The following is a 27,343-nucleotide window of genomic DNA, read 5'->3' as shown; positions in this document are numbered from 1 at the left end:
GACGACTTTGGATTACTTTACCATTTCTATTATGTTAACTACTATCTTAACAATACTAAAATTGTTATACATAAGTAGTATTAATTTAATCGCGTTAACGACAACGTTATCAAATTGCCAAGTAAAACCATAATGAAAATATAGCAAAAATTGTAGCGATCATAAGAAATTCCAATGGTAATAATACAATTTATGTATAAAACTTGATTAACATTAGGTAAAAAACTAAACCCCAAATTGATGGCAACTCACGGACTATAGTCTTCCTGAAACCTCTAATTTATGTTGTTGCATTTATATTATAATATACACTTACAATATTTAAGAAAGCAAAGCTATTATCTAATTCATAGGTAAACCTATCTTAACTACAAACAAATGTAAAGGTTCGAGTGAGTGGTTTGCGAAGTGGAGTGAGTGGTGATTGCATCAAGTAGAGATTTATCATCATTGTGAAGTTGTCTTGATAATCCAAGATCGAATTTATTAGGATCAAGAATAGTGTGTGCTCTTCAAGGTTATTCAGCAAAGAACGAAGGAAGATGGCCGGTAATTAAAGCATCATCCAACCTGTGTTTGACGGGAAGCTATTTGATGATTGGAGCATCAAGATGAAGGCAATATTTGGGTATCAAGATGTATCAGAGGTGATTCTGGCTTGTCTTGAATATCTAGGATGGAAGGCGAGTGAGGAAGATAAAAAGGCTTTCAAGATCCAGTAGAAGCTTGATAGCAAGGCCAAGTTCTTGTTGTACCAATGTGTGAGCTCCAAAATCTTCGACAAGATCTCGAAGGCAGAGACTGCTAAGGAGGCATGGGAGATTCTAGTTAAGACATATGGAGATGATGACAAGAATAAAAAGGTTAAATTACCCACGTTAAGAAGAAAGTTTTGAGCTTTTTACAATGGAAGAGAATGAGATCACTGCGGAATATTTTGAAAAAGTTCAAGAGTTGGTTAATGCCATGAGGGCATGCAAGAATGGCATCACAGATCAACTAGTGCTTGACAAAATCTTGAGGACTCTTCCTCAACGATTTGATCATCTAGTGGTAACCATTGAACAAACACAAGATCTTGACTCAATGGACTTAGAAGATTTGCAACATTCATTGGAGATCACGAGTGCAAAATTAACGAGAGAAAAAGGATTCAAGAACTATCTCTTTAAGCAAGAACTAGTTATAAATAAAGGAGTAAAAAGGTTGGTTAGAAGACAAATAGAAAGTTAGTGGCTAGCAAAGTGAAATTGAAGCTAACAGGTGACTCCAAAGAAGGTAATTAGAAGGAAAAATCCTGTGGAAATAATGAGAAAGAGTGGAAGTTTGACAAGAGGAAAGTGTGGTGTTATAAGTGTCAATGGATAGGACACTTTTCCCAAAAATGCGAAATGGTGATGGAGTGAAAGGCAAGAAAACTCAAGCGCATTTTGCTAAAGAAGAAGAGTTGTCTGATTCTGAAGCAGTAACACTAATGGCACAGATAGAGATAATGAACAATGATGAGTCTTTGTGGTATCTAGATTTGGGTTACTCAACTCATACGACCGGGAGAAACGATTTGTTTGTGAAGGTTCAAGAACCACACTCACATGGGAGGATCAAGTTTGCTGATAATAGCAGCTTGATAGTAGAAGGAGTGGGAAAAGTTGTGTTGAGGGATCTTGATGGGAGACAAATTGTAGTAGAAAATGTTCTATACGTGCTAGGTTTGAAGACTAATTTGATAAGTCTTGGACAACTTCTTGAAAAAGGGTTTTCAATGAAAATGGAGGACAATTGCTTAGTGTGTTCGATCAGCACAAAAGAACAGTAATTTAAGCCATTTTGTCCCAAAATTGGACTTTTAAGATTGGGATGAAAATGTTGAAACATTGGTGTTTCTCTACAGTAGAAGCTAAGGTAGAATTGTTATGGCATCAAAGATTTTACCATCTCAATTTCAGAGATTTGCATCAGTTAGGAAGCAATCAAATTGTTTATGGTCTACCCAAGATCAACGTTCCAGAAGAAGTTTGCAGAGATTGTGTGTAGTGCAAACAAACTTGTAGAAGTTTTAGCAAATGGGTACCCATAAAGACCACAGAGAAATTGAGGTTGGTTTATTCTGACGTTTGTGGTCCTATACAAGTCAAAACACCTGGAGGTAACAAGTACTTTTGTACTTTCATCGATGATGCTACGAGAAAGACATGGGTTTATCTTATTACACAGAAAAGTGAAGTGTTTGATGTATTCAGAAGATTCAAGAAAATGGTAGAGAAGCAAAATGGGATGACTGTGAAGGTGTTGTGGACAGATGGAGGTGGAGAATATGCCTCCAATGAATTCATAGATTTCATTAAAGAAGACGGTTTGGTGCACAAAGTCATTCCCCCTTATACGCCCTAACATAATGGTTGTGCCAAAAGGAAGAATATGAGCTTGATGAAAATGGTAAGGTGCATGTTACGTGGGAAGAAGTTACCTCAATTGCTCTAGGAGAAATAATAAGCATTGTTTCACACGTGCTGAACAAGTGTCCCACTAAACGCTTGCATGAATTGACACTTGAGGGGGCTTGGACAAGTGTGAAACCAAGCGTGTCACACCTCGGGACATTTGGTTCGCTGTGTTGGAAGCGAGTCCCTGATCAACTAAGACAGAAATTGGATGATAAAGGGGTGCCACAAATGTTGGTGGGGTATCATTCAATGGGAGGCTATAGAATTTTTGATCCGGAAACGAATCAAGTGAGTATTAGCAGAGATATGGTAATCGATGAAAGAGCAGAATGGAACTGTAGCAGCCTACGACTGTTGAAGCATAATCTAAGGTGATTTTTGAAGATAATTTTGGATCAAATGTGACTAGAAGCAATGATCAGGAAGGAGTAAGACGTTCATCTCGCATTAAACAAACACCAATACACCTGCAAGATTATGATCTTCTTCACGATTTTGTGGTTTCCTCTTAGTGTAATCTGATTCATTTTGCTCTTATTGCTGAAGCAGAACCACTCAGTTTTAAAGATGCAAAGATAGGAAAAAAATGGTGGAATTCTATAGAGGAAGAAATCAGATCGATTGAGAAGAATAACACTTGGAAGTTAATTGATTTACCGACTAAAAAGAAGCCTATTGAACTAAAGTGGGTTTATAAGATAAAGGTGAACCGAAAGGTGAAATAGTGAGACACAAGGCACGCTTGGTGGAAAATGGTTATCTGAAAAAGGAATGAGTGGATTATGGAGAAGTCTATTCTCTTGTGGCACGTATTGAAACAGTTCGTTTAGTGGTGTCAGTAGCAAACCGAGAAGGCTGGAGCATGCATTAGTTGGATGTTAATCTGCATTCCTAAATGGTTTCCTTAGGGAAGACGTATATGTCTTATAACCTCTTGGTTTTGAAGTTAAAGAGTAAGTGCACAAGGTCTACAAACTCAATAAAGTTTTGTATGGCCTAAAACAAGCCCCAAGAGCTTGGAATAGGAGAATTGATGTGTTTTTGTGTCAAATAGGGTTGCTGAAGTGCACTCTAAATTGGGGGTTTATATTAAGAATCTAAGGGGTGAAGGAAAACTAATTATCTGCTTATATGTAGATGGTATGCTTGTCACAAGGAGTAGTGAAGAAATGATTGGTGAGTTTAAAACACAAATGCTAAGTCAATTTGAGACAAGTGAGATCAAGGAGTTGAGTTATTTTCTTGACATCGAGTTTGAGAAAACACGGAGGGTATTCTTATGCATCAAACTAAATATACAACTAAGTTACTTGAGAAGTTTAGAATGAGTCAAAGTAATTTAGTAGGGTCCCTTGTGATGTTGGTTTGAAGCTTGAGAAAAATGTTGCATATGAGTGTGTTGATCCGACTACATACAGGAAGATTATGGGGAGTTTAAGGTACTTGTGTCACACTAGAGTAGACCTTAATTACAATGTTGGAGCCATTAGCAGGTTTATATAGGAACCTAGACGATAACACTTGGTTGCTACAAAGAGAATCATGTGTTAAGTGTAAGGAATAGTGAGTTTTGGGATTTTATTTCGAAGAGAGGCTGCAAAACATGAGTTAGAGCTTGTAGGATACTCTCAGATTTTTTTTATGCCATTGGCACGGTTTTCTTCTTTATTAACCAACATAGTATACTGTTCACTAGTTACATGGATAACATTGTTTTTTATGTAGGTGAGAATTTGGTCCCTAGGACCTGAATTCTAGCCTACAAATTGCCAACTTTTTTAAAATATGCCAATCAGAATTCGATCTCCAGGGACCCAAATTCTGAACTGTTTTTTTTTTATATTAGAATTTTTGAAAATTTTTAAACAATAGTTTTAGGTGTTATTTTTTATTTTATTTTTTTGAAAAAATGGTTGGAATTATATTTTAAAATAATGATTTTTTTTTCAAATTTGTTTAGTTAAAAAAGGCTAAAAATAGATTATTTATTGTATGTTAAGATATTTTAGGTGTAATATGCAAATATATTAAAGTTAATGTAATTTACTTATTTTTGAAATTGTTGAGTTTAAATTCTTTTTAAAATGATTTTGTATTGTGTATTAAGTTATTTGAGGTATTATTTGGAAAAATATCAAAATAAATGTCATTAAATCATTTTTTGAATTTCTTCAGTTAAAAAAATAATTTAAAAATAGATTTAGTATTGTGTATTAAGTTATTTTAGTTGAAATTTGGAATATAAAAGTAAATTTAAAAATTATATATTAAAAGGTTACAATTCATTTGTATACTTAGTTTTTTTATATGGTTTAAATTTTTGTTGTAGTAATTTGTAATGTAGCAAATAAATTCCAAAATATAGATTGATAAAAAATTGTTAAACAATATTTTTTTTTTAAAATAAAGGAAATTACTAAAATGATTTATGTGTAAGAATTCAAAAAATAACAATGGAAATTTGTAAAAAATAAATTAAAAATGAAGGAAATTATAAAAATGATTTAAAACCATTGTATTATTGTATTTTAAATTAAATTTTTATTTGTTTTTGGTTTTTGTAATATAAGTAAGAATAAAAGATAATAATAAAAGGATAAATTTATTGAACACAATTAAAAGTACAACATAAACTAAGTGGTTCGATGTGGATCATCTAAGTGCAGGGTTGTTAGGACAATGATTTTGTGTGTGTCCTTCAGTTCTACAACAGGAACACTTTCTTGATTGACTTCCTTCCCTAATGTCCATCTCAGTCATAATTCTACTTGATTTAGTACGACCCCTCTCGCTCCTTTTTGTGGCAGGATGAGGCCAAACCTGTGGCCCTTGGTATGGTAGCCAATATTCTTCATGTCTTAACTCGTCAAACAAATTATCATATACTTTAATGACGACATCCAGCCTATAATGGGGACTTGTGTACATGCTGAAGTCGTGATGTGCATGTTTGCAAACTGCAATAACATGTGAACATGGTAGATGGATTTTTTGAAACTTTCCACAATCGCACCACCTTTCATCTAATCTGACTACAAATTTTCTTGTAGGACGTACTTCTCTAGGATTCACCATCTCCTCCACTTTGAATCTTGTGGTATTTCTATCAGACATGGTGCGTGTTTGACTTGGAGTCCGCATATTATAAGAAGTTGGTTGCATATTCAGAGTACACATGACCAACAATCAGCATTGCAGTTATTTGCCTGCCTTTTTTCGTGAAGTAGGTGTTGCACCTGGTGTACGTGGCCAATATTGTGGAAGAAATTGGCAAATTTCTTGTCTTCTTCAGGACATGATTTATTGCTTCAGCCAGATTTTTTGTTACGTGACCCCACCTTCTTCCTTGGTCATATGCAAGACACCACTGCTCCCTTGGAATTTGGTCTACCCAAGCTAATGCTTCTGGGTTGTCTTCTCTAATGATGTTGTAGTAGTAGTTGCAGTGTGGCTCGGTCAGTGCGTATACTACAAATATAAATTTAAGAACAAATTATTCTCTAATAATGTGGGTGAATAATAAACAAGCGAAAAATGAAAAAGAAAATTTTTTACATGTAATAACTTACCCATGTTCACGATGTCCTTTTTTAGAGTTGTATTCTTGAATCTTTTTGTAAAATTTTGTGCAATGTGTCGAATACAAAACACTTGCACGTAGTTCCCTTCACTATAGCCACTATTGGGTATGTTGAATGTTGCACTGATTGAGTTGTCGCGGACCGACATTAAGCATAAATTTTGTTGAGGCGTAACATGTCTCCTCGTGATTTTAAGGAAAAAAAAACAAGCTTTGGTCGTTTCACCCTCTACTACAGCAAATGCAATGGGGAAAATGTTATTTGTACCATCTTGTGCAACAGCTACTGGAAGGGTGCCCATATACCTTCTATAAAGGAAGGTTTCGTCCACTTGCACTATTGGTTTGCAAAATGGGAATCCATCAATGCATGGTTTGAATGTCCAGAACACTCTTTGAAAGTGTTGTTGGCTTTGTAGGCTCTCCTCCCCATTTGTAATTGGATTGGTTTTCAACTTGTATACAAGCCCAGACAAATAAGTTTGCATGGCTTGTAGTAGGCACGACAATATGTTATAAGATTGTTCCCAATTTTCGTACACATCTTCAATTGCTTGTTGTTTCGCCAACCACGCCTTTCTGTAAGTTGTGTTATACCCCATAGAGGTCTGGATGGAAAAAAATCATTGTTACAATTGGTGTGGATGGGTCTGACTCCACCATTTGTTTTACATGTTACAAAATTTTTCTTGAGCCCAGGTGCTTATGGTCTTGCGTTATGAGTTATGTGCACATGTGTGCACATCTTCAACCTTTCTAATTTCCCACACTTCTTCCCTTGTATGTAGTATTGCCTAACATTTCCAAGGACACACTTGTTGTACACATTGCACCCTCAACCTTGTTGTGTTTGAGTGTGTGGTTTTGTAGGTGTTATGGTTTGTTATGTGGTACCTGTTTAAAGCATCTAAAAGTTGTTCTTCTATTTGGAACCTCATTCCTTGGGTCAGTGTACTAACATCATGCTTAAAGTTGTCATGCAACATTGTGTGGTGGTCATATGAATTTGGGAATTCCTTGTGTGGGGTCTAATTTTATTTTTCATATAATTTGAAGTGTTGTGGTGGATTGTAAGGGACATGTATCTGAAGGTGAGTGTGTTGTTGTTGTATGGGGTTGACATCTAGGTTTTGGTCATGGTCATCAGGTTTATCAAAAAGTATATTGTCCTTATCTTCACTAAACGCGTCTAAGGATCTTGTATCGTTTGAACTTCAACATATGTTGGATGGTGATAAAAAATATTCATGGCAATTACATTAAATTTTTATATTGTAGTAAATAAAAGTTATTTTTACAATTATTATGAAAAAACTATAGTATGATTGATAATGAGTCAGAAAATAAAAAATAACTAGATAAAATATATTGAAATAATATTCTACATGATGAAAATAAACAACAAATAAAAATATTAAAAAATTAACAAATGTGTCTTAGAAACAATTTGAAAGACTATCGAAAGAAATCGCACAAAGAAAAGCAAATGTATAATTAAGGATATGATAAGATGAAAAATACCTTAGAGATCTAAGAAAACTTTTTCAAATATCAACATATATACTCAATAGTTGAGAAATAACGAAAATTGTTTTAGCAAAACAAAAGAGTTCTTCAAATGAAACAAAGATGAATTGAGAGTATTAATCATTCTCATGATGTGAAAGGAAAATATACAATAAATAAAATATTAAAAAATAATAGAAATATTCAAATGTGAGACATAAAAAAAAATTAATTGACATACATCATTTTAATTTAATTACATAAAGGTTATGATAAGATGAAAAATATACTAGAGATGCAAATGAATTTCATGACAAATCAAATAATTAGAAGAAATAAAAAATAGAAAGTATATATATATATATATATATATATATATATATATATATATATATATATATATATATATATATATAGTTACTTAATTAATTGTGAACATTTTAATAATTTAAATAGAAACGGAGGTATGACGGGGACGGGTATTGTGGCGGGGATATGTACATCCCCATCCTCATACCCAATTGAAAAAGTCAGGGATTCCCCATACCCATACCCAGTCAATGCGGGAATTTCCCTCAAAACAGAAACAGGTTCAGGCAATACCCATAGGGACGGGTTTATTTGCCATCTCTAGTTCTGACACTTGACAATACATTGAATTGTTCATCCCAGCAACAGAGAAATAAATTTTATTTTTATTTATATCAATTATGGTACTTGTAATGCTTTCATTAAATAAATATATTATATTTTCTGTTGAACTATACTTTATAAATTTCAATTAAACTATATATATATATATATATATATATATATATATATATATATATATATATATATTACAAAAACAAAATTTCAAGTTACAAGAAAACAAGAAAACAAGAAAAATAATTTATTTCAACCAAAATTTTACTCATTTATTTATTAGGATATTTCAAAAAAATAAATTCTAACTTTATATTTAAACTTAATACCTACTATAAATTCTAACAATAAATTTTACATTATTTATTTGTGTGAAAAAATAAATATTTTATCAATAAAATTCTTATAAAAAAAATCAAAGTAAAAAAATATAAATAAAAATTAAATTCTTACTTCCATCAATTTTTTTAATTTTAAATATTCAATAAACATAAAAAAATAAATAGTACAACACCACCTCAAACATTATACATTAATTGTTTTTACTTTTATATTTTCAAATTACACCTAAAAAAATTTCATTTTTTTTAAATATAATTGCAACCATTTTTTCAAAAAAGAAAATAAAAAAATAACACCTAAAACTATTTTTTTAAAGTTTTAAAAATCCTAATTCAAAAATTTAAAAAAAAAAAAAACAGTTCAAAATTTGGGTACTTGTGACCGAATTCTGGTCCCTGAGAATTGAATTCTGACTAGCATTTTAAAAAAAGTTGGCAATTTGTAAGCTAGAATTCGGGTTCTTGGGATCGAATTCTCACCTACACAAAAAAAACAATGTTATTCTTGTAATTATTATGAACAGTATGCTATATGGGTTAATAAAGAAGGAAATCGTGCTAGTGACGTAAAAAAGTTGATACTCTAATTTAGATTGGTGCAATGACAAAGATGATAGAAAAAGCATGGCCGGATACTTTTTTTTCTTTGGGAAAGCACTCGTTAGCTGGAGTTCAAAGAAGCAATTTATGGTGACTTTTTCCACTTGTGAAGCAAAATATATTGTTGTATCGGATGCAACATGCCAAGTAGCCTGGTTAAGGAGTCTAATTAGTGAATTGCAAATTGGAGATACCAAAACAACAAAACTTATGGTTGATAACAAATCGGTCGTAGATTTGGTTAGGCATCTAACTTGTCATGGGAAGAGTAAACACATAAATATAAGGTTTAATTTCCTATGTGAACAAGTGAATCTGGAAAAGTTGAAACTGGAATATTATAAGTCTGAAGTTCAACTTTCATACTTGTTTACAAAAGTCCTGAAGTATGTTAGGTTTAAACTCTTGATATTTATGTTAGATTTAAACAATTGAGAGAGTTTATTGGTGTGGTTTATGTGAAATTTGTTTTTGACTTGAGGGGATGTAAAAAATTAAGTCAGAATGAGTTGTTGAAACTGTTAAATTGTTTTTCTGTGTTTTGTAATCATGTGTACTGTTACATTGGCTCATGCTATATATATAACCAGTGCTGCTTCAATAAATGTGTGCTTCTATAACAGTTTCTCTGATATATGTTATAGTTTTCATTCTCTGATTCACATTTAATAAGTACGAGTTCAAAAATTGAAAGTGAAAATGGAAGATTCTAAAAATGGAGGATGGGAAGATAGAAACACAAGTTAAAAAATTGAGTGAAAATGAGAGAGGAAAAGTGAGAATACGTAACTTTACTCTTTTATTAACTTCGAACTTTAATTAAAAATTTTAGATAAAATGTAAGTGTCAATTTATGCGTCTCAAACCACCTATTCATACTTTCTATTTTTACTAATTTTAAGCGTCGGTTAAAATGACGCTGCACTTTAATATTTAAAATTTTTAAAATCACCTATCAGTAATTTTTAAAATCAATATAATTTTTTTTTCAACCGTGACTTTAACCAACGCATAATGTTTATTTATAATACAAATTTATGGTTGCATAGAATTTTTTGTCCCTTAGGTAGAAGCTCTTTAGTTGTTTTTATTTTTTAAATTATTATCATTAATTGCAACTTTAATAACTTTTTTTCAATAAAATTTTCAGTTACGTGTTTGGTTTATTCGATGTTATTATAATATTATTTAATCAATCTTAATATTTATATTTATTTAAATATATAAGATGACATTAGAGTCAGCTTAACCAACTTTAGAGTATTTAGTTATTTTAGTATTTGATTATAGTTGGTCTAACTGTATCTTGAAGCGTCTCTTTTAAAACCTTAGCTTTCTTCTTATTGAGCTTGTGGTGTTCTTTCTAAATTATTTTTAAATATTTAACACTATCACATATTCAACATTTAAAATACAGATTACTCCTGAAACTAAAATATATCATTCTTGTTGATGATCATTTAATTTAAAAATGAATGTTGGTTTTTTTAGTTGGGTGAGTTAAAGATGGTGGAGACACTATGATCTATGATCCATGGTTATCTCCATGAAAATAAGTGCTATGATTAGCTTTTACATTTGGAAGCACCGAGAATAATATACACATATCTTTTGTCTTATTTATATATACATATAATATATATTCGCTTTCTTTATTATGAAGCCAATTGAGATATTTAATGAGAATGTTTGAGATGTTCATAACAAAATTAGTAGGAAGACCAATCTGGTATCAATTTGGTCCAACCCTTTGCGAAGGAACTCGTTACTGAAAGGAACAAAAGGCATTTGTTTGTCTATGATTTTATTAATTGTCCCCTTTCTTTGTCGGCCATTTTCTTTCTCAAGACAAATATTAGTAACACTAATACAAGTTTTCAGATTATTTTTTATTATTTACTAAAATATATGAAAAATCACTTTGTTTATCTTCGTTATTATTACTAGATGAATTTGTCTCCTAATTTCACAATCTTTATTGAATATTTAATATGTACTAAAAACATGTATCAGATATTGTGTTTCTGAAAATATTTCTTTATATCATTTTTATAGGTTTCCATTGCTCAGGTTGTCGTGCACTGAGTGAGTAAATAAAGGTCATATTATTAATATTGGAACACAATCATTTGTGACACTGCAGGCACAAATCAAAAGTTTGGAAGGAAACTTTACGTTGCAAAAATTAAGGAACATATTCTAATTACGAGAAAATGATTTTAATCATGATTTTTATATAAATTTATTAGCATTGATTATAATTATGAGATTTAATGACAGTATTTTAACTTATTTTTAGACGAAAATTTTAATTTTGAAATACAATTCAAATAAAATACGCAACAAAATATTAATAAACATAAATTTAGTATTTCTGAAAAATAAAGTTAAATGAGTTACCCCACAAAATATAAATTTTAAAAAAATGAATGTTTTCATAGATATAATATAAAATCAAATTCACTCAATTACAATCACTCACTTAATTAAAATATAACAAACAAGTAATGAGTAACCTCGTATTAGACATATCGTAATACTTATACCATCCCATCAACAATCAATTAACTAAAATTAAGTAAAATGTGTACTTATGTATGAGTTTAAGGATATTCATTTAATATTTATTACGTATATTTTCCATAAAGATACGTGGATACTATTTTCTGTTGTTGTTGTTATACATATTTATTACGTATTTTTGCCATAAATATATGAGGTGTATTATTTCAACATTCAATCGAAATAATCGGTAGTTGACACCTGTATGGATGTATTACTGACACGTTCTATGTCATATCTACTGAGCGGAGACCATGAAATGACTGAGTAAAAAGATCATATAAAGGATGCAGATGCATACGAGGACGAGGGAGGACGAGGAAACCACCTTAAACTATAAGCTCACAATGATTACATTCTCGATGTTTTTACTAGATTCATAATGTTGAGTTTGGTTTATTCTTCTAAATCACTTGAATGACAAGTTTGAACAGAGGTACAAAAAGAAACTAACAGAACATTCAAATTGCTACTTAAAATGGAAAAGGACGAGCACAATTCTAGCTCATCTCCTCTCCCTCACAACACCTACAAGAATTGAAGAAAGGAAAAGAACACAACAAAGTTGCAAAATCATAAATAACATGAGGTCACTCAAACTATCTTCACCCCATTTTCCAGGTCATAGCAAAGTTTTTACCCACTGGGATGTTCAAGCCCTTCAAAGCAACCATGACAGTTTTCTTTTCTCCTTCTCCCTCACTGTTCAAGTGCTCATGTTGTGATGTACTAACATTCACATTTGACGCACCAATTAGAGGCTTTCCATCGATCTCAAGTGAAGAAACTGCCCCACTTCCATCTAACCCCAACACTGATACAGAGTCAATGATCCAACCTTTATCCAAGGCAAACTTGCCCTCTTGGACATCTGACCAAACCTTCACTGCTCCTTGGTTCACAGTTGCATAGAGATCAACATAGGTTGAATAGCCATTTCCAAGGTTCATGTCTGGTAATTCATCGTTGTCAAGGAAAAGGTTGCCCTTAGCCTCTCCTTGTGCGGCGCCGGATGGGAAGGTTACGATGAGGGTGAAGGGTGTCATTCTGGCCTCCTTGGAGACCATTCCACCCTGCTGCATTGGAAGAATGGTATTCTGATACAAATGCACATTGACAACATGCAGAGGAGCATCAAGGGTAACATAGACTCCATCTTTTGAGGTAATGGTGTGAGTCCAATCAAGCAAACTGTACCAGCTACCGGGAGGAAACAGTGCTTTAACTTGTGTTTTTCCCTGCTCAAGCACTGGAGAAACCATGAGACTGCTTCCTAGCAAGAACTGGGTGCTAAGGCCATAGCATTCGGTGTATGTTGGGAATGAGAAGAAAAGAGGTCTTGCTATTGGGGCTCCACTGACATGAGCTTCATAGTTGAGGGTGTAAAGGAATGGAAGCAGCTTATACCTTATCCCCAAAGCATTTCTAGCAGACTCAGCCACTGATTGCCATTGGTAAAGCTCCTGTCTAGGGGAGTAGTAGTTTGCATGATCCCTTGAGAATGGGTAGAAAGCTCCAACTTCAATCCATCTATTGCATAGTTCTTCAGTAGGCTGTGGATAGAACCCACATATATCTGAACCCACCATAGGCACCCCAAATATGCCAAAATTGAGCATTGTGGAGATAGAGTACCTCAAGTTTTCCCATGTTCCCTGATTGTCACCTGTCCAATGTGCAGCATATTTGCCTGAACCAACATAAGTAGAACGGGACAAAATAAAGGGTCTTTTTCCTTGCAGCCCTTGAAGGCCCTTGTGAGTTGCAATGGATTGTGAGAAGCCATAAAGACTGTGAGCATCATACTCTAACACACCGTTATAGTGGTTTGCACTAGTGGCTATTGTTTTGAAGCCAATAGGAGCTTTTATTCCTGAGGCGTTGATTTTGTATGGAGGATCGTCCCACCTTGTGCTGGTTATGTTCTTGCATTCCAAGCAACATATCCATCCAGGTCCTGTTCCAGTAGGGCACTTTCCCTTGGGAACTTTGCACTTTCCAGAACAGAAATTTGACACCTCGTTCATGTCGATCCACAGGCCATCAACAGGTACAAGTTCATGGAAGCGACGGATCTCATCCACCCACCACGAAACCGTCTTTGGATTCAGAAAATCAGGGAAGTTTACTGCCCCAGGCCAAACCTGAGCCACAAAGGGTTCCCCATCATATTTGATAAAAACATCATTAGCCAAACCCCTTTGATAAACTCCATAACTGGTGTTAATAGCAATTCCAGGGTCTATAATGACAACATATTTCATGCCAATGTTGTGTATCTTGTCCAAGAAGTTCAAAAGCTTTGGACGAGGGTAGTTCTCAGGGTTGAGTGAGAAGTCCTTCTTCCCATCCATGTGATCATCATCATTCCAAATCACATCAAGTGGGATTTGAGCCTTCTTGTAATTCTCCACAACATCCTCAACCACTGAGAGATTGTGATATCCCCATCTGCATTGGTGAAATCCTACAATACCAAATACGTGAAAATATCAGTTAAAGTACTCAGAAAAAAAAAAATTCAGATACCACTTTCAAATGGTTCTGGAATAATAAGGATCAAATGATATCCCCCTTAAATGAACCAGTATCACGTGAATTATATTAGTTAAAATACTGACAGAAAAACTTCAGGCCCCACGTCCAGGTAGATCTGGAACAGGAACGATCAAAAGCTACCCACCCTTGTCGTTTAATTGATAAATGAGGTAGCTCATGTGAATGATATCATTTGCATTACTTTTAGAAAAACTTCATGCAACACATTCAGTTAGATCTGGAATCATAGGAATCCGATACTAACCACCCTTTTCATTTACTTGACAAAAGAAGTAGATACAGAATCATGTTATAAAGCAAAGTATAGTTTAAAGAATGTCTGCCATGAAAAATAATAGATTGTAAAAGCAAATTATATAGATATAAGGCAAAGGCAAATCTCTCATTTTCACAAACATACACACAGACACAGTATGAATCCACCATTAGATCGTAGGAAACAATAATAACTGTATACTTCCCTTGACACAAGGGTAATGTTATTCCAGATATGTCAGCAAGATCAAGCAGATTAAATAACAAAGGGCATCTGAGATCAGTACAGCACCAAGTTAAAAATGAAGATGAAAAGTCCTTGGATAAGTTTTAAAATTGTATTGAAAACTGATCCATGAATTTTTCACTATAATCCTCACCCCTATTGTAGTAATTGATCCCTTAATTCCATTTATCAAGAAACCCTATCTTTAAAAGGACAAGAAATTTTTTGGCAAGGTTAGTGCTATCAGTACAATCTTTCTCCCTAGATAAAAAGTAAAGTGATATACCACGTGTAGGCAATGATAGTCCTTGACAAGGACCCACACATTGCTTTGTAGAATCATGTAACAAAGGTCAAATTCTTGAATCAAAAGTTTACTAGAAAAGAGTAATTCTTTCATATGGAAAAGTTAAGTTACCAACTTTTATGTGGCACCTTATCTTTCCATGTGGACCTGAAAGGTATTAAATTACTCAACTACTAAAATTGGACGTACAAAAGTTAACCACGACACAATTCATAAAAATAGTGACTTATCTTTAAAATATCTTTGCAGACCCAACTTTAGAAAACAAACCAGAACATCCCCCATTATTCAATATACAGGTCAGCTAAAGCAGAAAACAGCTAATTCGAAAATCATAACTCTCTGCATTCTCAACTGCATTATGCACACAAACAAAATAATCTCAGAATTGTACATAAGAAAAGTCACTGAAATTTTCAAGGTGTATCATTAAGTATTTGGATCTATCAAGACCCTATTTTCGTAATGAATAATTACTCAATCTACCTAAAAGGAGAATACTAAATGTTGAATATTAAATATTAAATGTTAACAGCACCCAAATAAATATCAGTAATGTCATAAATACCAAGTAGAAAAGGCAATATTAAAAAACAGAAGAGTAACAAATGAATCATACCAAAAGCCCAGTAAGGCATTGGAGCTGGTCTGCCAATTAAGGTAGTGTACTGATCAACAACATTGAGAGGACTAGGCCCAGAAAAGAAGTAAAAGTCAAAAACACCTCCAATAATCTTGTAGGTAAGAGAAGTTCCTGTGTAGAAAACATCCATTCCATTGCTATTGAGCAACAGAACAGCATGTGCTGAAGCCTTGCCACCTGAGTTTCTGAGATCCATGTACACAGGGTGCGATCCATACAGATCGGCATTGAGATTAATGGCTGAAATGTCAGTGGTGTACAAGGTGTAAGGGTCATTAGGGTACAACTTGATCCCATGTGGCTGTGTGTTCTCTCCCAAACCATACAAGGAGGCATCCTTAGGCAGTTTGGTGGAAATCTCAAGGTACTGGTCCTTGAAAACAAGAGAACTAAAAGGGTCAGAATCACCAGAGGAAGTATCAAAAAGGGTCTCACCATTGGACTTCCTTTTCACCACAAAACTAAAAGGGTCTGAAGTGTAGCTAAAGAGAAACTCAGAACCAGAATACTCAGAGCCAGTTATAGGGTTCTTCCTGAACTTCCCAATGCTTTGTGTCAAAGGTGGTGGTTGCTCCCTCGGCAAAAGGTTGTAGGGAACCTCCCACCTTTGCTTCTGTGCATCGGTTATGTGTACCCTAAAACGATTATCTGCCTCATGCCTGCGAAATCAGAAAAAATTAACAAGGTCAAAATTAGAATAAAAAAAGCTTTTTTCGTGTATTGAAATTGAAACACACAAAAAAAAATTAAAACACTTTCTTTTTCCTCCATGATTGTCTTTCGTGATACTAAAATACTAAATATAAACATACTGGGTGAAAAAGACTTTCTTTTCTTTAATTAAAACACCAAAAGTATTACTTTTTCCTCCATATTCATCTTCAAGATACTGTCAGATACTAAATAGAAACATTTTTCCAGCAGAATCCATAATCTTATCCCACACACTTCCAAAATACTAAAAGAAAAAAAAAAACATTTTCTTTAGCAGAGATTTAAACATTTAGGACTAACCTCTTTCCCTAAACATTAATTTTAGGAAAATGAAAAAAGGGTACTTTCCAAAAAAAAAAAAATGCAGATGAATGTGCAGAGTAGTGGTAGAAGAAGTGAGACTTACTTGACATAGAACCTAAGAAGGGGAATGTCAGGGCCATATGTTTTGGTTTTCTGCTTAACTTGCAGGATCCCTACAAGGCCACCATCAGAGGTCTCTTCAATGGAGACAAGACGGTAGCCTTGGCCAATTTTTGTGGCACTTTTGGAAGAAGAACTTGCTCCTGCAGAACACAGAAGCAGAGCTAGGAGAAGAGAAGAGAGAGATATAGCAGCTAAATGGTTTGAAAACACCATAGCTAACTATGGAGTAATGCAGTAGTGAGTGCTGCTACTGCTACTGTGAGGGTAGCAATGGTGTATAAATAACCAGCCAAGCATGGTAGATGGCTGATGCAGAGCAAATTACCCTCTTACCCATCTGTGTATTTTTAATATGCTTGTTTTAATTTATGAGTATTACTGTAGATAAAATAATATATAATTTGGTATCCAAGGTAAGAAACTGTGTTACTTTAATTCTTTTTAATTCTTACGTGATATTGTGAATAAATTATTGCATGCGATCTGATAAGCCTGTTATAGTACAGAGATAATGATTTTCTTGGATATGGTATATTTTTATTATTATTAATTTTTTTAAATTAAATATTTTTTTCTTATATAGAAATTAATATTTATATTATTAAATTTTTATATTGTATTTATTGTTTATTATATAAAACATGACAATATACTTATTACATATGAAAAGAGAGATGAAAGATGCTATAGATTCAATTTTTCTGCTAACAAAAATTAATAACCTTAAAAAAATTATACATTTAATTTGTTATTTAGTTTTTATGTAATATTTTGAAAATATATTCTCTTATACACCTTTTGCTGTTTTAGGAAAATTATTAAATAAAAAGGTAATAATATTTCATAGTTTGAAAATTTTACAACTATTTAATCCTTTCTTTATTTAATAATTAAGACAAGGTATTTTAGTTGAAAGATTTACAATTATTTATTCTGAGTAAAGTTATATTTTCTTAGAAAACATTTTACAAAAACAAAATATTTTATTATAAAAAACTATTAAATGAAAAATAAATAAATACATTTTACCTCTCATAACTATGAATGTCAACGGGACAGGTAGAGTACGAGTAGTAGTTCCCACATACCCTACTCGCGGGATAAATATTCGTCTCGTATCCGTACCCATATCCGTCAGGTATGCGGGTACCCATCTATTTTTTTCATATCCGCGGGTATCCACGGGTACTCACAGGTATTTACAAACTTATTTAAAAAACAAATATTTAATCATAAATTCAAATAAAATAAAATAAAATACATCACTGTCATAAATTTTATATAAAATTCAAACAAAATTCAAGTTCATATAATTCCAAATAGTTATAAAAATAAATATAAAATGATGTTCAACACAATGAAAATTTTTTAATTAGTGTTTTGATTAATAAGCCCACTTTCTCCGATTGATTTCTAAAAAATAAACAAAATAAACAAATAAGAAACTTCTCCGATTGATTTCTAAAAAATAAACATAATAAACTTCAACGGACACGTGTCAAATATTCTTATTTTGATTCCATCATCTGACAACAAGCATACCATAGATGTCACTATCTATATAAGGTTTGATGTATATGTCCAATTTCAAATAAAGAAAAGGGAAGAATATCAAGGATATACCTAGAAGAAGACAACATAATACTTGAAGCAACGGGAAGAACGAAGACAGAAGACAAGATGTGCAATTAACATGCGAGTATGGATACTATGATACTCGTACCTGTCCCATTAAGATGCGGATATCAAAAATACTCGTACCCGCAGATAACGAGTATTCATTTTTAATATTTGTTTCCTACCCGTTTCGAGTTTTATCCGCAGATATCCACGGATACGGTTAACATAAACTTTAAGAATGTATTCAATATTTTTTTTATCCATATAATTTTAAACATACTTTAATGTACTAAATTCCTATTTCATACATTTTGAAAAATATTTCATTAAATGTGATTAAATTGACGTTAAAGAAAACTTTGCCGAGTTTATTAATTATAATTAAGACTATGACTATTAAATGAAATGCTAATTATGAGTATGACTTTAACAAACTTCTCTATAAATATATTTAGAAGAAAAAAATAAAACAAAATAAATTTATTAATAAACTAAAATTAATTAAATTGGATAAATTATTTTACATTATTTATTTAAACTTAATTAACTTTAAATATCTTATAAATATCAGAATTTCTTTTTAATGTTTATTAAAAATATATATTTAATTAAGTTATTATAATATTATTTTATTTTTGTCTAATTACACTACTATTTGACGTTTGTCTGTCCTAATTATTATTTTTTTTTTCATCTTCGATTTATTAATCAGTTTATTTCGTTAATGTTTTATAATTTATCGATTAATTTCTTTTCTTAAAATAATTTAATTGACATCTTAACAAAAATAAAAAAAAAAATCTATTTTAATTTATAAGTTAAAGATAAGAAGGTAAACTAAAAATTCTATTAATTTATTATTGACAAAATCAAACAGTAAAATATTTTATGTATTTAATAAAATAAAAATTTTTAATAGAAAAATTAATTAAAAGTATTCAAATTTATATACTATTTAAAGTTTAGTTAAATACTTTTGTATGAAAAATTGTATTAATGAAATAAATTGCATAATTCCCGTCCCACTCTACATACACACTATGTGGTCACTACTTACGATTTCACAGCATGTGTGTAGTTTCAAAAGATAGCTTTCCTTAACTTGTGACAAATATGTTATAGTTTAGGAAAAGTTTGTCTTGTTATAAACATTTTTCTACTCACTATCCGAAAATTAAGGCTGGAAAAAATTAACTTAATTATATTAAAGTACAATTAATTGTATTATATTAAATTAAAAATAACTGAATTATTATCATAAAAGTTGAACTACACTTAAAGTTTTAAAAAACTAACTTATTTCAATTAACTATTAAAAGTAACTAATAATTGCATTGAATTGTTTCATTTATTTTTTCTTTCTCTTCAAATATACTGTGCAGTACACTTTCTAATAATAATGTCTGGAACAAAATTATCTTCACATTAGTAAATACTAAAATGTTATAATAAACACACACAGAATAGAATAGTTAACCTTAATAATTAATTTTTTTTATAAAGAAAAAGGAAGCTAAACAAATTTTCTCAGAAAAATAGTAAAGGAGAAGTAGTAGTTTTAAAAATAGGAAAAAAAAGCTTTAAGAAAAATATATAATTAATATTATATTATATTATACATTATTTGACTGCTAAAACTAGTTATAAAGTCAAGCAATCACTTTAGCATAAAATCAGTAACTCGAGCCGAAAGTTTCTAAACTATATTATTAATTATTAAATTATAAATGTTTAATTAAAGTTTAAAATACCTTTTGGTCCTAATTTTCGTCATTTTTTCTCAAATAGGTCTCAATTTTATTTTTGTGCTCAAAGATGTTCTAATTTTTAATTTTTATTAATTTGATTCAATTAAGTTCTAATTGGATAACGCCCTATTTAAATTAGTAATGTTAATAATGTTTACTATACAGTTGACATTTATGAGTTACGTGTTGCATTAGTAATTCTACTTGACATTGTTTTACGTTTAATCATATGTTTAATCCTCCTTTATTTAAAAAAAAAAAATTGGATTAAATTTCAAACAGTGACACAAAAATTTACTAATGCAACACGTAACACCGAAATATCAATTGTATAATGTAACGTTACTGATTCAACCAGTGTTATCCAATTAAGACCTAATTGAATCAAATTGACAAAAATTAGAATTTATTTGAACACAAAAACAAAATTGAGACCTATTTAACAAAAGTTGACAAAAATTGAGATAAAAAAGTATTTTAACCTTAATTAAACTATCTTAACAAACATAAAATTATAGAAATAGAAAATATTAATGTGATACTATATCAATGTATTAAGAGTATGTATTCAAAGATGTTAGATTCTTGAAATATAAAATTTGTTTACGTTGTGTACGATCTTATAGTTTCCTAACAACTTTTAAATTATGAAAGTTATATTATTATTTCATAGTACAACATATACAGTAAAATTAATATAATTTAATTTAAAAATAGTATAATTTAATTTAATTATCATGTAGTTTAGTTCAAAATTAATACAGTTTAATTAAAAATAATACAATTTAATTTAAAAATAGTGAAATTCGATTCAAAATTAATACAGTTTAATTAAAAAATAATACAATTTAATTTAAAAATAGTGAAATTCGATTCAAAATTAATACAATTCAATTAAAAAATAAACTTTATAAATTTAGAAACTTTATATCATTTTTTTTCCATACTTTACAAATAAATGTATGATATTTTTAACACTCAACGTATTAAACAATTTATTATATGATAAAAATAGATTAAAATATAACATATTTTAACAAAACAAAACTTAAAAAGCAAGTAAAATTGTAGTTTGTCATGTAATACATTATTTACCATATTCGAGACATTATATATTTATTTATAGAATGATTAAATAGATACTTTAGTTTTTAAATTTGGGTACGAAAGTTGAATTCATTTATCTGCCAAACTTTTATATATTTTTATTTCAAAATTTTAAATATAAATGTATATAATCTTTTAATTTAATTATATTAATTTTTCGTGTTTTATGCTTCCATTTACGTTTGAATATATTAATAGTTTAAACGATTCACTCATAAATAAAGTTATCAAAACAATTATCCACAATTAAATTAAAAGAAGTTATATTTATCATTTTTAAATTTTTAAATATCAAAATAAATTTAATATAAAATTTGTACAAAAAATCACATCTATTTTTATTTGAGAATTCAAAAATTCAAAATAAAAATAATAATTTTTTAACGACTAAATTTATGTTTATGTTACAACTAGAACCTGATATAACAACTTCTAAGAGTCTTTTTCATTTTCTTTATTTTTTATTTTTTATATTTTAAAATCACTTAAAAATTATCATTTTATATTATAATATATATTAACCATTAGAAATGAGATGTATCCGTGAAAAAACCAACGTGGAAGAAGGAGGGAGTTATCCGATGCATGTGATAGTGTGGGGAATCCCAACGATTGTCATGGTCTGTGGGGTAGCAGGTTTCCATCGGCGTGCTTTGTTTCTTTCTAATATTTCTCTCTCTCTCTCTCTCTCTCTCTCTGGGCCCATCTTGCTCTTCCGTCTCACATTTTTTTTAGCCCTGCTTCAGCCATTTCAGGGCATCTTATGCCTATCATTTGTAATGTACTCATGCAATATTAATATTAAACCCATGTTATTAACAACAAATTAAATCATTGTTTTTTCTTTAGTCCTATAAGAGATAATAAAAAAATTTCACTGTTTGTTTCTCTTTACTCCTACAAGAGATATGGGAGTTACGGTTTGTGATATTTATTGAATTCAAGTGTACATATGATATTTGTAGGTTTTCACCTATAGATATTTTTCTTTCTTTATGAAATATATTTTTATTTATTCTTTTCTCTTATTTTATTAAGTATCACATTTTAGATACCGGATATTTTATCTTAATAAAATATAAGAGTAATTTGTAGCATAAGAATACAAACACACTTCATTTTACTGATTTTGTAAAATTTGTTAGATTTAAATTTACCTTTTAAGGTAAAATTTAAATCCTTACTTACAAATAATAAAAATAAAAATAAAAAGAATTTGACAAAAAATAAATAAGTTTTTTTATCGGCAAATCTATTTCAAAATTACAAAAATGATAAAAATAGACATGATTTAAAAAAGTTATAAGAAAGAAATCAGAAAGGAAAACAACTTCTAAACAAAAGTCATATACGTTCATGACGACTCCACTGAAAAAATGTGAAGTCGTCGTGAGAGTGACAATTTTAGTGTAAATATGGTTGATTTCAATGTAAATATGGTTGATTTATATTTTAATTTCTAATTTAACATGTAAAATTGAAAACATAAGAAGTCAATTTTTTAATTTTGTATTTTTTTAATACAAATAATCTAGAACGAGTTATATTTAAGTTTTTCATGATTTATTAAGCGACAACAATAAGAAAAAAATAACATGAAATTAACTATGTCTAGATCTCAATTAGAATAAAAGAGATAATGACATGTCCTACAAGTATAAAAAATCACAAAAAATAACATCATATGTTTAAATCTCAATTAGAATATCTTTGAATAATTTCATCTTCAAGGAATCCATTTAATAAAAGCGTTCGTTGAAAAACTTATACAACATTGTAAATAAATATTTAAAGACATTGGTCATCCATATCTAAAGAAACTATTTTGTTTATAGGTTTAAATATCTTTTTCGTCCTCATTTTCGTAGTGTTTGTTGTGGATGATCCTCATTTTGACAGAATGTTTAAAATGGTCATCATTTTCACCGAATGTTTAAAATGGTCATCATTTTCCCAATTCGTGTTTTATTTGGTCCTTTTTTGTGACGTCGTTTAAATCAACAATGGAGCATTGTATAGGTGACACTGTTTGTATTATGTTGCATTGGGGTGTGTTACGTGTACTGTACATGTATGGTAATTTAGAAATCATGCAGAACATCACACAATACAAGCACAAACAAACCCCAAAACAGAATTACGAAAACCCTAACCCACGAGCAAACACAACGCAAAAAACCCTAAACCCACCTACCTCATTAATGATGATTAACTGGAAAATTGATGAAGAGCGCGACTGCAATCCAACGATGAAATGACAAGTATTAGTTGTTTCCTCTGCAAATCCGAGCTCAAGAAAGACGAAGATGAAGAAATCGCCTCCAATGATGAAGAGCGCGACTGCAATCCAACTCAAGCCCTAATTACAAAATTTCCCCCAAATTGAAAAGTTAACCTTAATTAATCATCTGTACAGTATACGTAACACACCCCAATGTAACGTGACAGTGGCACCTGTACAATGTTCCGTTACTGATTTAAACGACGTCACAGAAAATGATCAAATAAAACACGAATTGCGAAAATGAGAATCATTTTAAACATTTAGTAGAAATGAAGACTATTTTAAACATTCTGTCCAAATAAGAACTATCTGCAACAAACATTACGAAAATGAGAACGAAAAAAGTATTTAAGCCTTGTTTATATTAACAACATTAAGACCTACCTTTTAACAAATATATATACCTTAAAGCATATCTTCATCACGTGATTAAATAAACTAAAACTTAAATATGTATTAAATTTAATTATACCTTTTAATTAATTTGCCCACAAAAATTAGAGAATAAAAACAAGTATACGTTAGAATGTTCACACTTATTTCTGATCACAAACTTAGTGTGAAATATCTTTCCAAGCATTTACATCAGCTAGTTGAAGGGATGATCAATGCATTTTCAAGGGTCAAAGTACCTCTCTGAATTTCTGTAAGTGCATTCATTGATTTAAAAAAAAAAAAATAGGAAGAGAAATACAAACAAGTATGTTAAATGTGTTACACATTATTTTTTTTTTTGGAAAATAAATAAGTAAAATAGACGCAACAGTATAATAAAATAATAAGTAAAATTAGACGTAAACTTGACGGTGCGATTATGTTTGGAGAACAGAAAATAAGAAACGTGGCGTGATTCTCGGCAGGATCCAATCTTTGGCCATAAAAGTCCAGGTAGATCACGATGGAGGCTTCTCTTCTCTATCCGTACACACTCTTATTCATCAAATCTCTTCTTCACTTAGATATATATATATATATATATATATATATATATATATATATATATATATATATATATATATATATATATATATATATATATATATATATATATTTTTTTTTTTTTATTTATTTTTTTAAAATTCTTCTGGAATTTTTTTCAACTATATTATTTGACCTGACTACTTTTATAATGGTTCTTATAAATGTCTTATTATAAAAATCATTTTCGAAATCAAGGATAGATGAAACAAACATATTATTCGGCATTTTTTGTTTTGTATTCCTCATCCTTTTGTTTTATATTTTTCCGAGACTATTTCCGTTTGAGTCCTAAAATTATCCTTTCAATAATGTAATTACGTGATTTTTAGAACGAATAATTATATAGATGTTATTCAGTATAGTAGTTTGTTATATGTCTTGAAAAGTTTAAATTGAGAACTAGTTTTCAGATGTATAATTATAATCTTAATTAATTTTGACTTTTCAATTTTTAAACTTCAATGCCAAATATCATTAAATAAATTATTTTCTAACTTCAAAGTGAGTATTTTTTTTTTCTTAGGGAAAATGGAGAACACAAGTAAAAAAAAAAAAACTTTTATCAAGGATGAAAATAAGTTAGTTCAGATAATTTTACTAAATGAAATCTTTTAACTAATGACGTTTCTCGTAATTTCTTTTAGACTTTGTTAAAGATTCGTTAGCTGGTTGAGTTTAAGATCCACCACCAATAATTAATTTTTATCCATTTGTTCATAAATATATTTTTTCTAGTAAAGTTTTTCTTACATTTTATGTTGCAACTCCTGAAATTTTCAACCCAAGAAGGAAAAATTCTACAAATATTTCATGACTAATTTTTTAAGCTTTTGTAAGTCTGTGCAAAATCAAAGACTTTTCTGTCTTTACGCATTTCTGGCCAAAAGTAGATAACATGCCATTTATCTTATATTAGTATTAGTATATGAGCCTTGGCTATTTCTAATTTCAAAAGATTGGTGAAATAGAATAAAATAATATTTGAATTCAATAGGTTGTTAGTTTAATTAGTTCATTTTTCCTTGTCCTTTTCAAATGAAATCAATACTTTTACAACTTTTTAAAATCCCAAATACTTTACGTGTTCTAAATTAGAGATTTTTTTTTTTCCTTCTAAAATCACTTACAGTTCATTTATGTAAAGATTATGAATAAAACGTGTCAAATTGTTTAATTGAACCTTTACAAATATAGCAGAATTTCTAATATTACACCATGGATTAATAAAATTTAATATTTAACTTGATATTAATGATGTAAACAATTACACAATAACTAAAAAAAAAGTCAAAATTTATAATGGAAATTATTTGTGAGACTACAAGATATATAAACAGTAATAACGTTAAAAGTGATGACAACTCCTAGCCATGACTAATTACATACATGAGAATATGTTTCATTATGGAAGGAGATGCAAGAAGAGGAGTAGAAATTAATGCAACAAGCATCAAGGACTATCAGAAGAAGGCACCGCCCAACACCAAAATATGGTGTCGAGTGCCACAACTGTTAAGGCAATTGGCATCCAATGACACAACTCGTGCCCAGTGCAGCAAAAATAAGCAATATTGACCTTTGGTGAGCATTTTGGTCATAACTTTCTCCACAGATCTCCAAATGCATTGGTTCCTTTTGTGTTTGAAACTAGACTCAAAGGGATTTCATTTGACTATAAACACGTAGTATTTGGACCTCTAAGCTAGGTGTAATTTATTTTTGAAAATCATAAACGTTTGGGCCTTGTATCTTGGGCCTTGAAGCACTTGATATTACTTCCAATTTAGTAGGATGGAGCTTGAGACATGCTTGGGGTTTTCGAAAATATGCAACGCACAAACAAACTTGTATTTCAAAAATAAATTCCTTAAGAGACTTGAGGAGACAAAAGGATCTCAAGTTCAATTCTAGGAAAGGGAGGAGGATCACCAAGGATCCCTTAATATCCAAGCCTTTTGTAGCCAAAGTTTACCTTTAGCCCTCTTGCACCAAACTTCTCAAATGAAATTAGGTTTGATACACAAGTGGACACACACTAAACTATAAGCAAAAAGAAAGCAAATAAGGAAAGCAAGTAAACTAAACTATGCAGCCTAATGGTGGAGTTAGAAGACACTTAAAACCTTGAAAACATTACATACTAAAATTGAATTCAAACATAGTTTAGAGGTTTAAGTTAGGAGATGAGATTGAGCACCAAAGACTGCCCCAAGACACCTAGCAAGTTCCTGAGTTACAAGGTAAAGACTAGACAATTTTACAACTCAAAAAAATTACAATACAATCAAATCGTGTTTGTTCCTCTCCAAGGTGTTTCACTCCTCCTTTTCTTGTCTACTCCTCAAGGTGCAAGGTCCAAATAGTTCTCCACTCCCCCAAGATGCTATCTCAATGGTCGGTTTTCCTCCAAAGAGAACTCTTATACCGAAAACAAATCAAAATTGAGAAGAAGCCAAGGAGAAAAGCAAGAAAAAGTCTTAAATGAAAAAAAGGCTTCACAAAAGGAGTTTGAACTTGGACAAACCCGTGAGCATCAAGGAAAGACAAGAAAGAAAATAAAGTGAAAACAAAGGTTAAGCACTCAAAAGAAATTCCTAAAGAAAGCACTAAAATGGATGCACAAAACCAAAAATAATTAGAGTGTAAAGAGGTGCTTCTTGTCTACACAAGTAATGAGCTTATGGTGTACTATGGAAACTCTTTTATCCTCAAAGCTGAGACATGTAGTTGTTGTTTGGACCAATAATTGATGCAAAAATAGTGAGCTAAACTGCAGCAAAAGTTCAAAAAAGCAA

The 27,343-nt window shown here is 30.6% G+C and overlaps 1 protein-coding gene across 1 annotated transcript; it reads right to left on the bottom strand.

Annotated features, from left to right (window-relative positions):
* Window positions 1–12,007: 12,007 nt before the first annotated feature.
* Window positions 12,008–17,092, bottom strand: LOC114169470 (alpha-xylosidase 1-like). Its single transcript, XM_028054634.1, has 3 exons — window positions 16,789–17,092; window positions 15,645–16,327; window positions 12,008–14,145 (listed from the first exon to the last, which is right to left on the bottom strand). Exons 1-3 carry the CDS (start codon window positions 17,019–17,021, stop codon window positions 12,284–12,286), a joined length of 2,778 nt encoding a protein of 925 aa, XP_027910435.1. The 5' UTR covers window positions 17,022–17,092; the 3' UTR covers window positions 12,008–12,283.
* Window positions 17,093–27,343: the final 10,251 nt, after the last annotated feature.

Source organism: Vigna unguiculata, chromosome 2 (genome assembly GCF_004118075.2).
Source record: "Vigna unguiculata cultivar IT97K-499-35 chromosome 2, ASM411807v1, whole genome shotgun sequence".
Taxonomy (NCBI): domain Eukaryota; kingdom Viridiplantae; phylum Streptophyta; class Magnoliopsida; order Fabales; family Fabaceae; genus Vigna; species Vigna unguiculata.
This window is presented reverse-complemented; position numbering and strand designations above follow the sequence as displayed.

Coding starts and splice junctions, on each gene's coding strand:
- LOC114169470 (XM_028054634.1), bottom strand. CDS start 17,021: ATGGTGTTTTCAAACCATTTAGCTGCTATATCTCTCTCTTCTCTTCTC. Junction 16,328..16,788: donor CTTCTTAGGTTCTATGTCAA/GTAAGTCTCACT, acceptor CTGATTTCGCAG/GCATGAGGCAGATAATCGTT. Junction 14,146..15,644: donor AATGCCTTACTGGGCTTTTG/GTATGATTCATT, acceptor TTGGTATTGTAG/GATTTCACCAATGCAGATGG.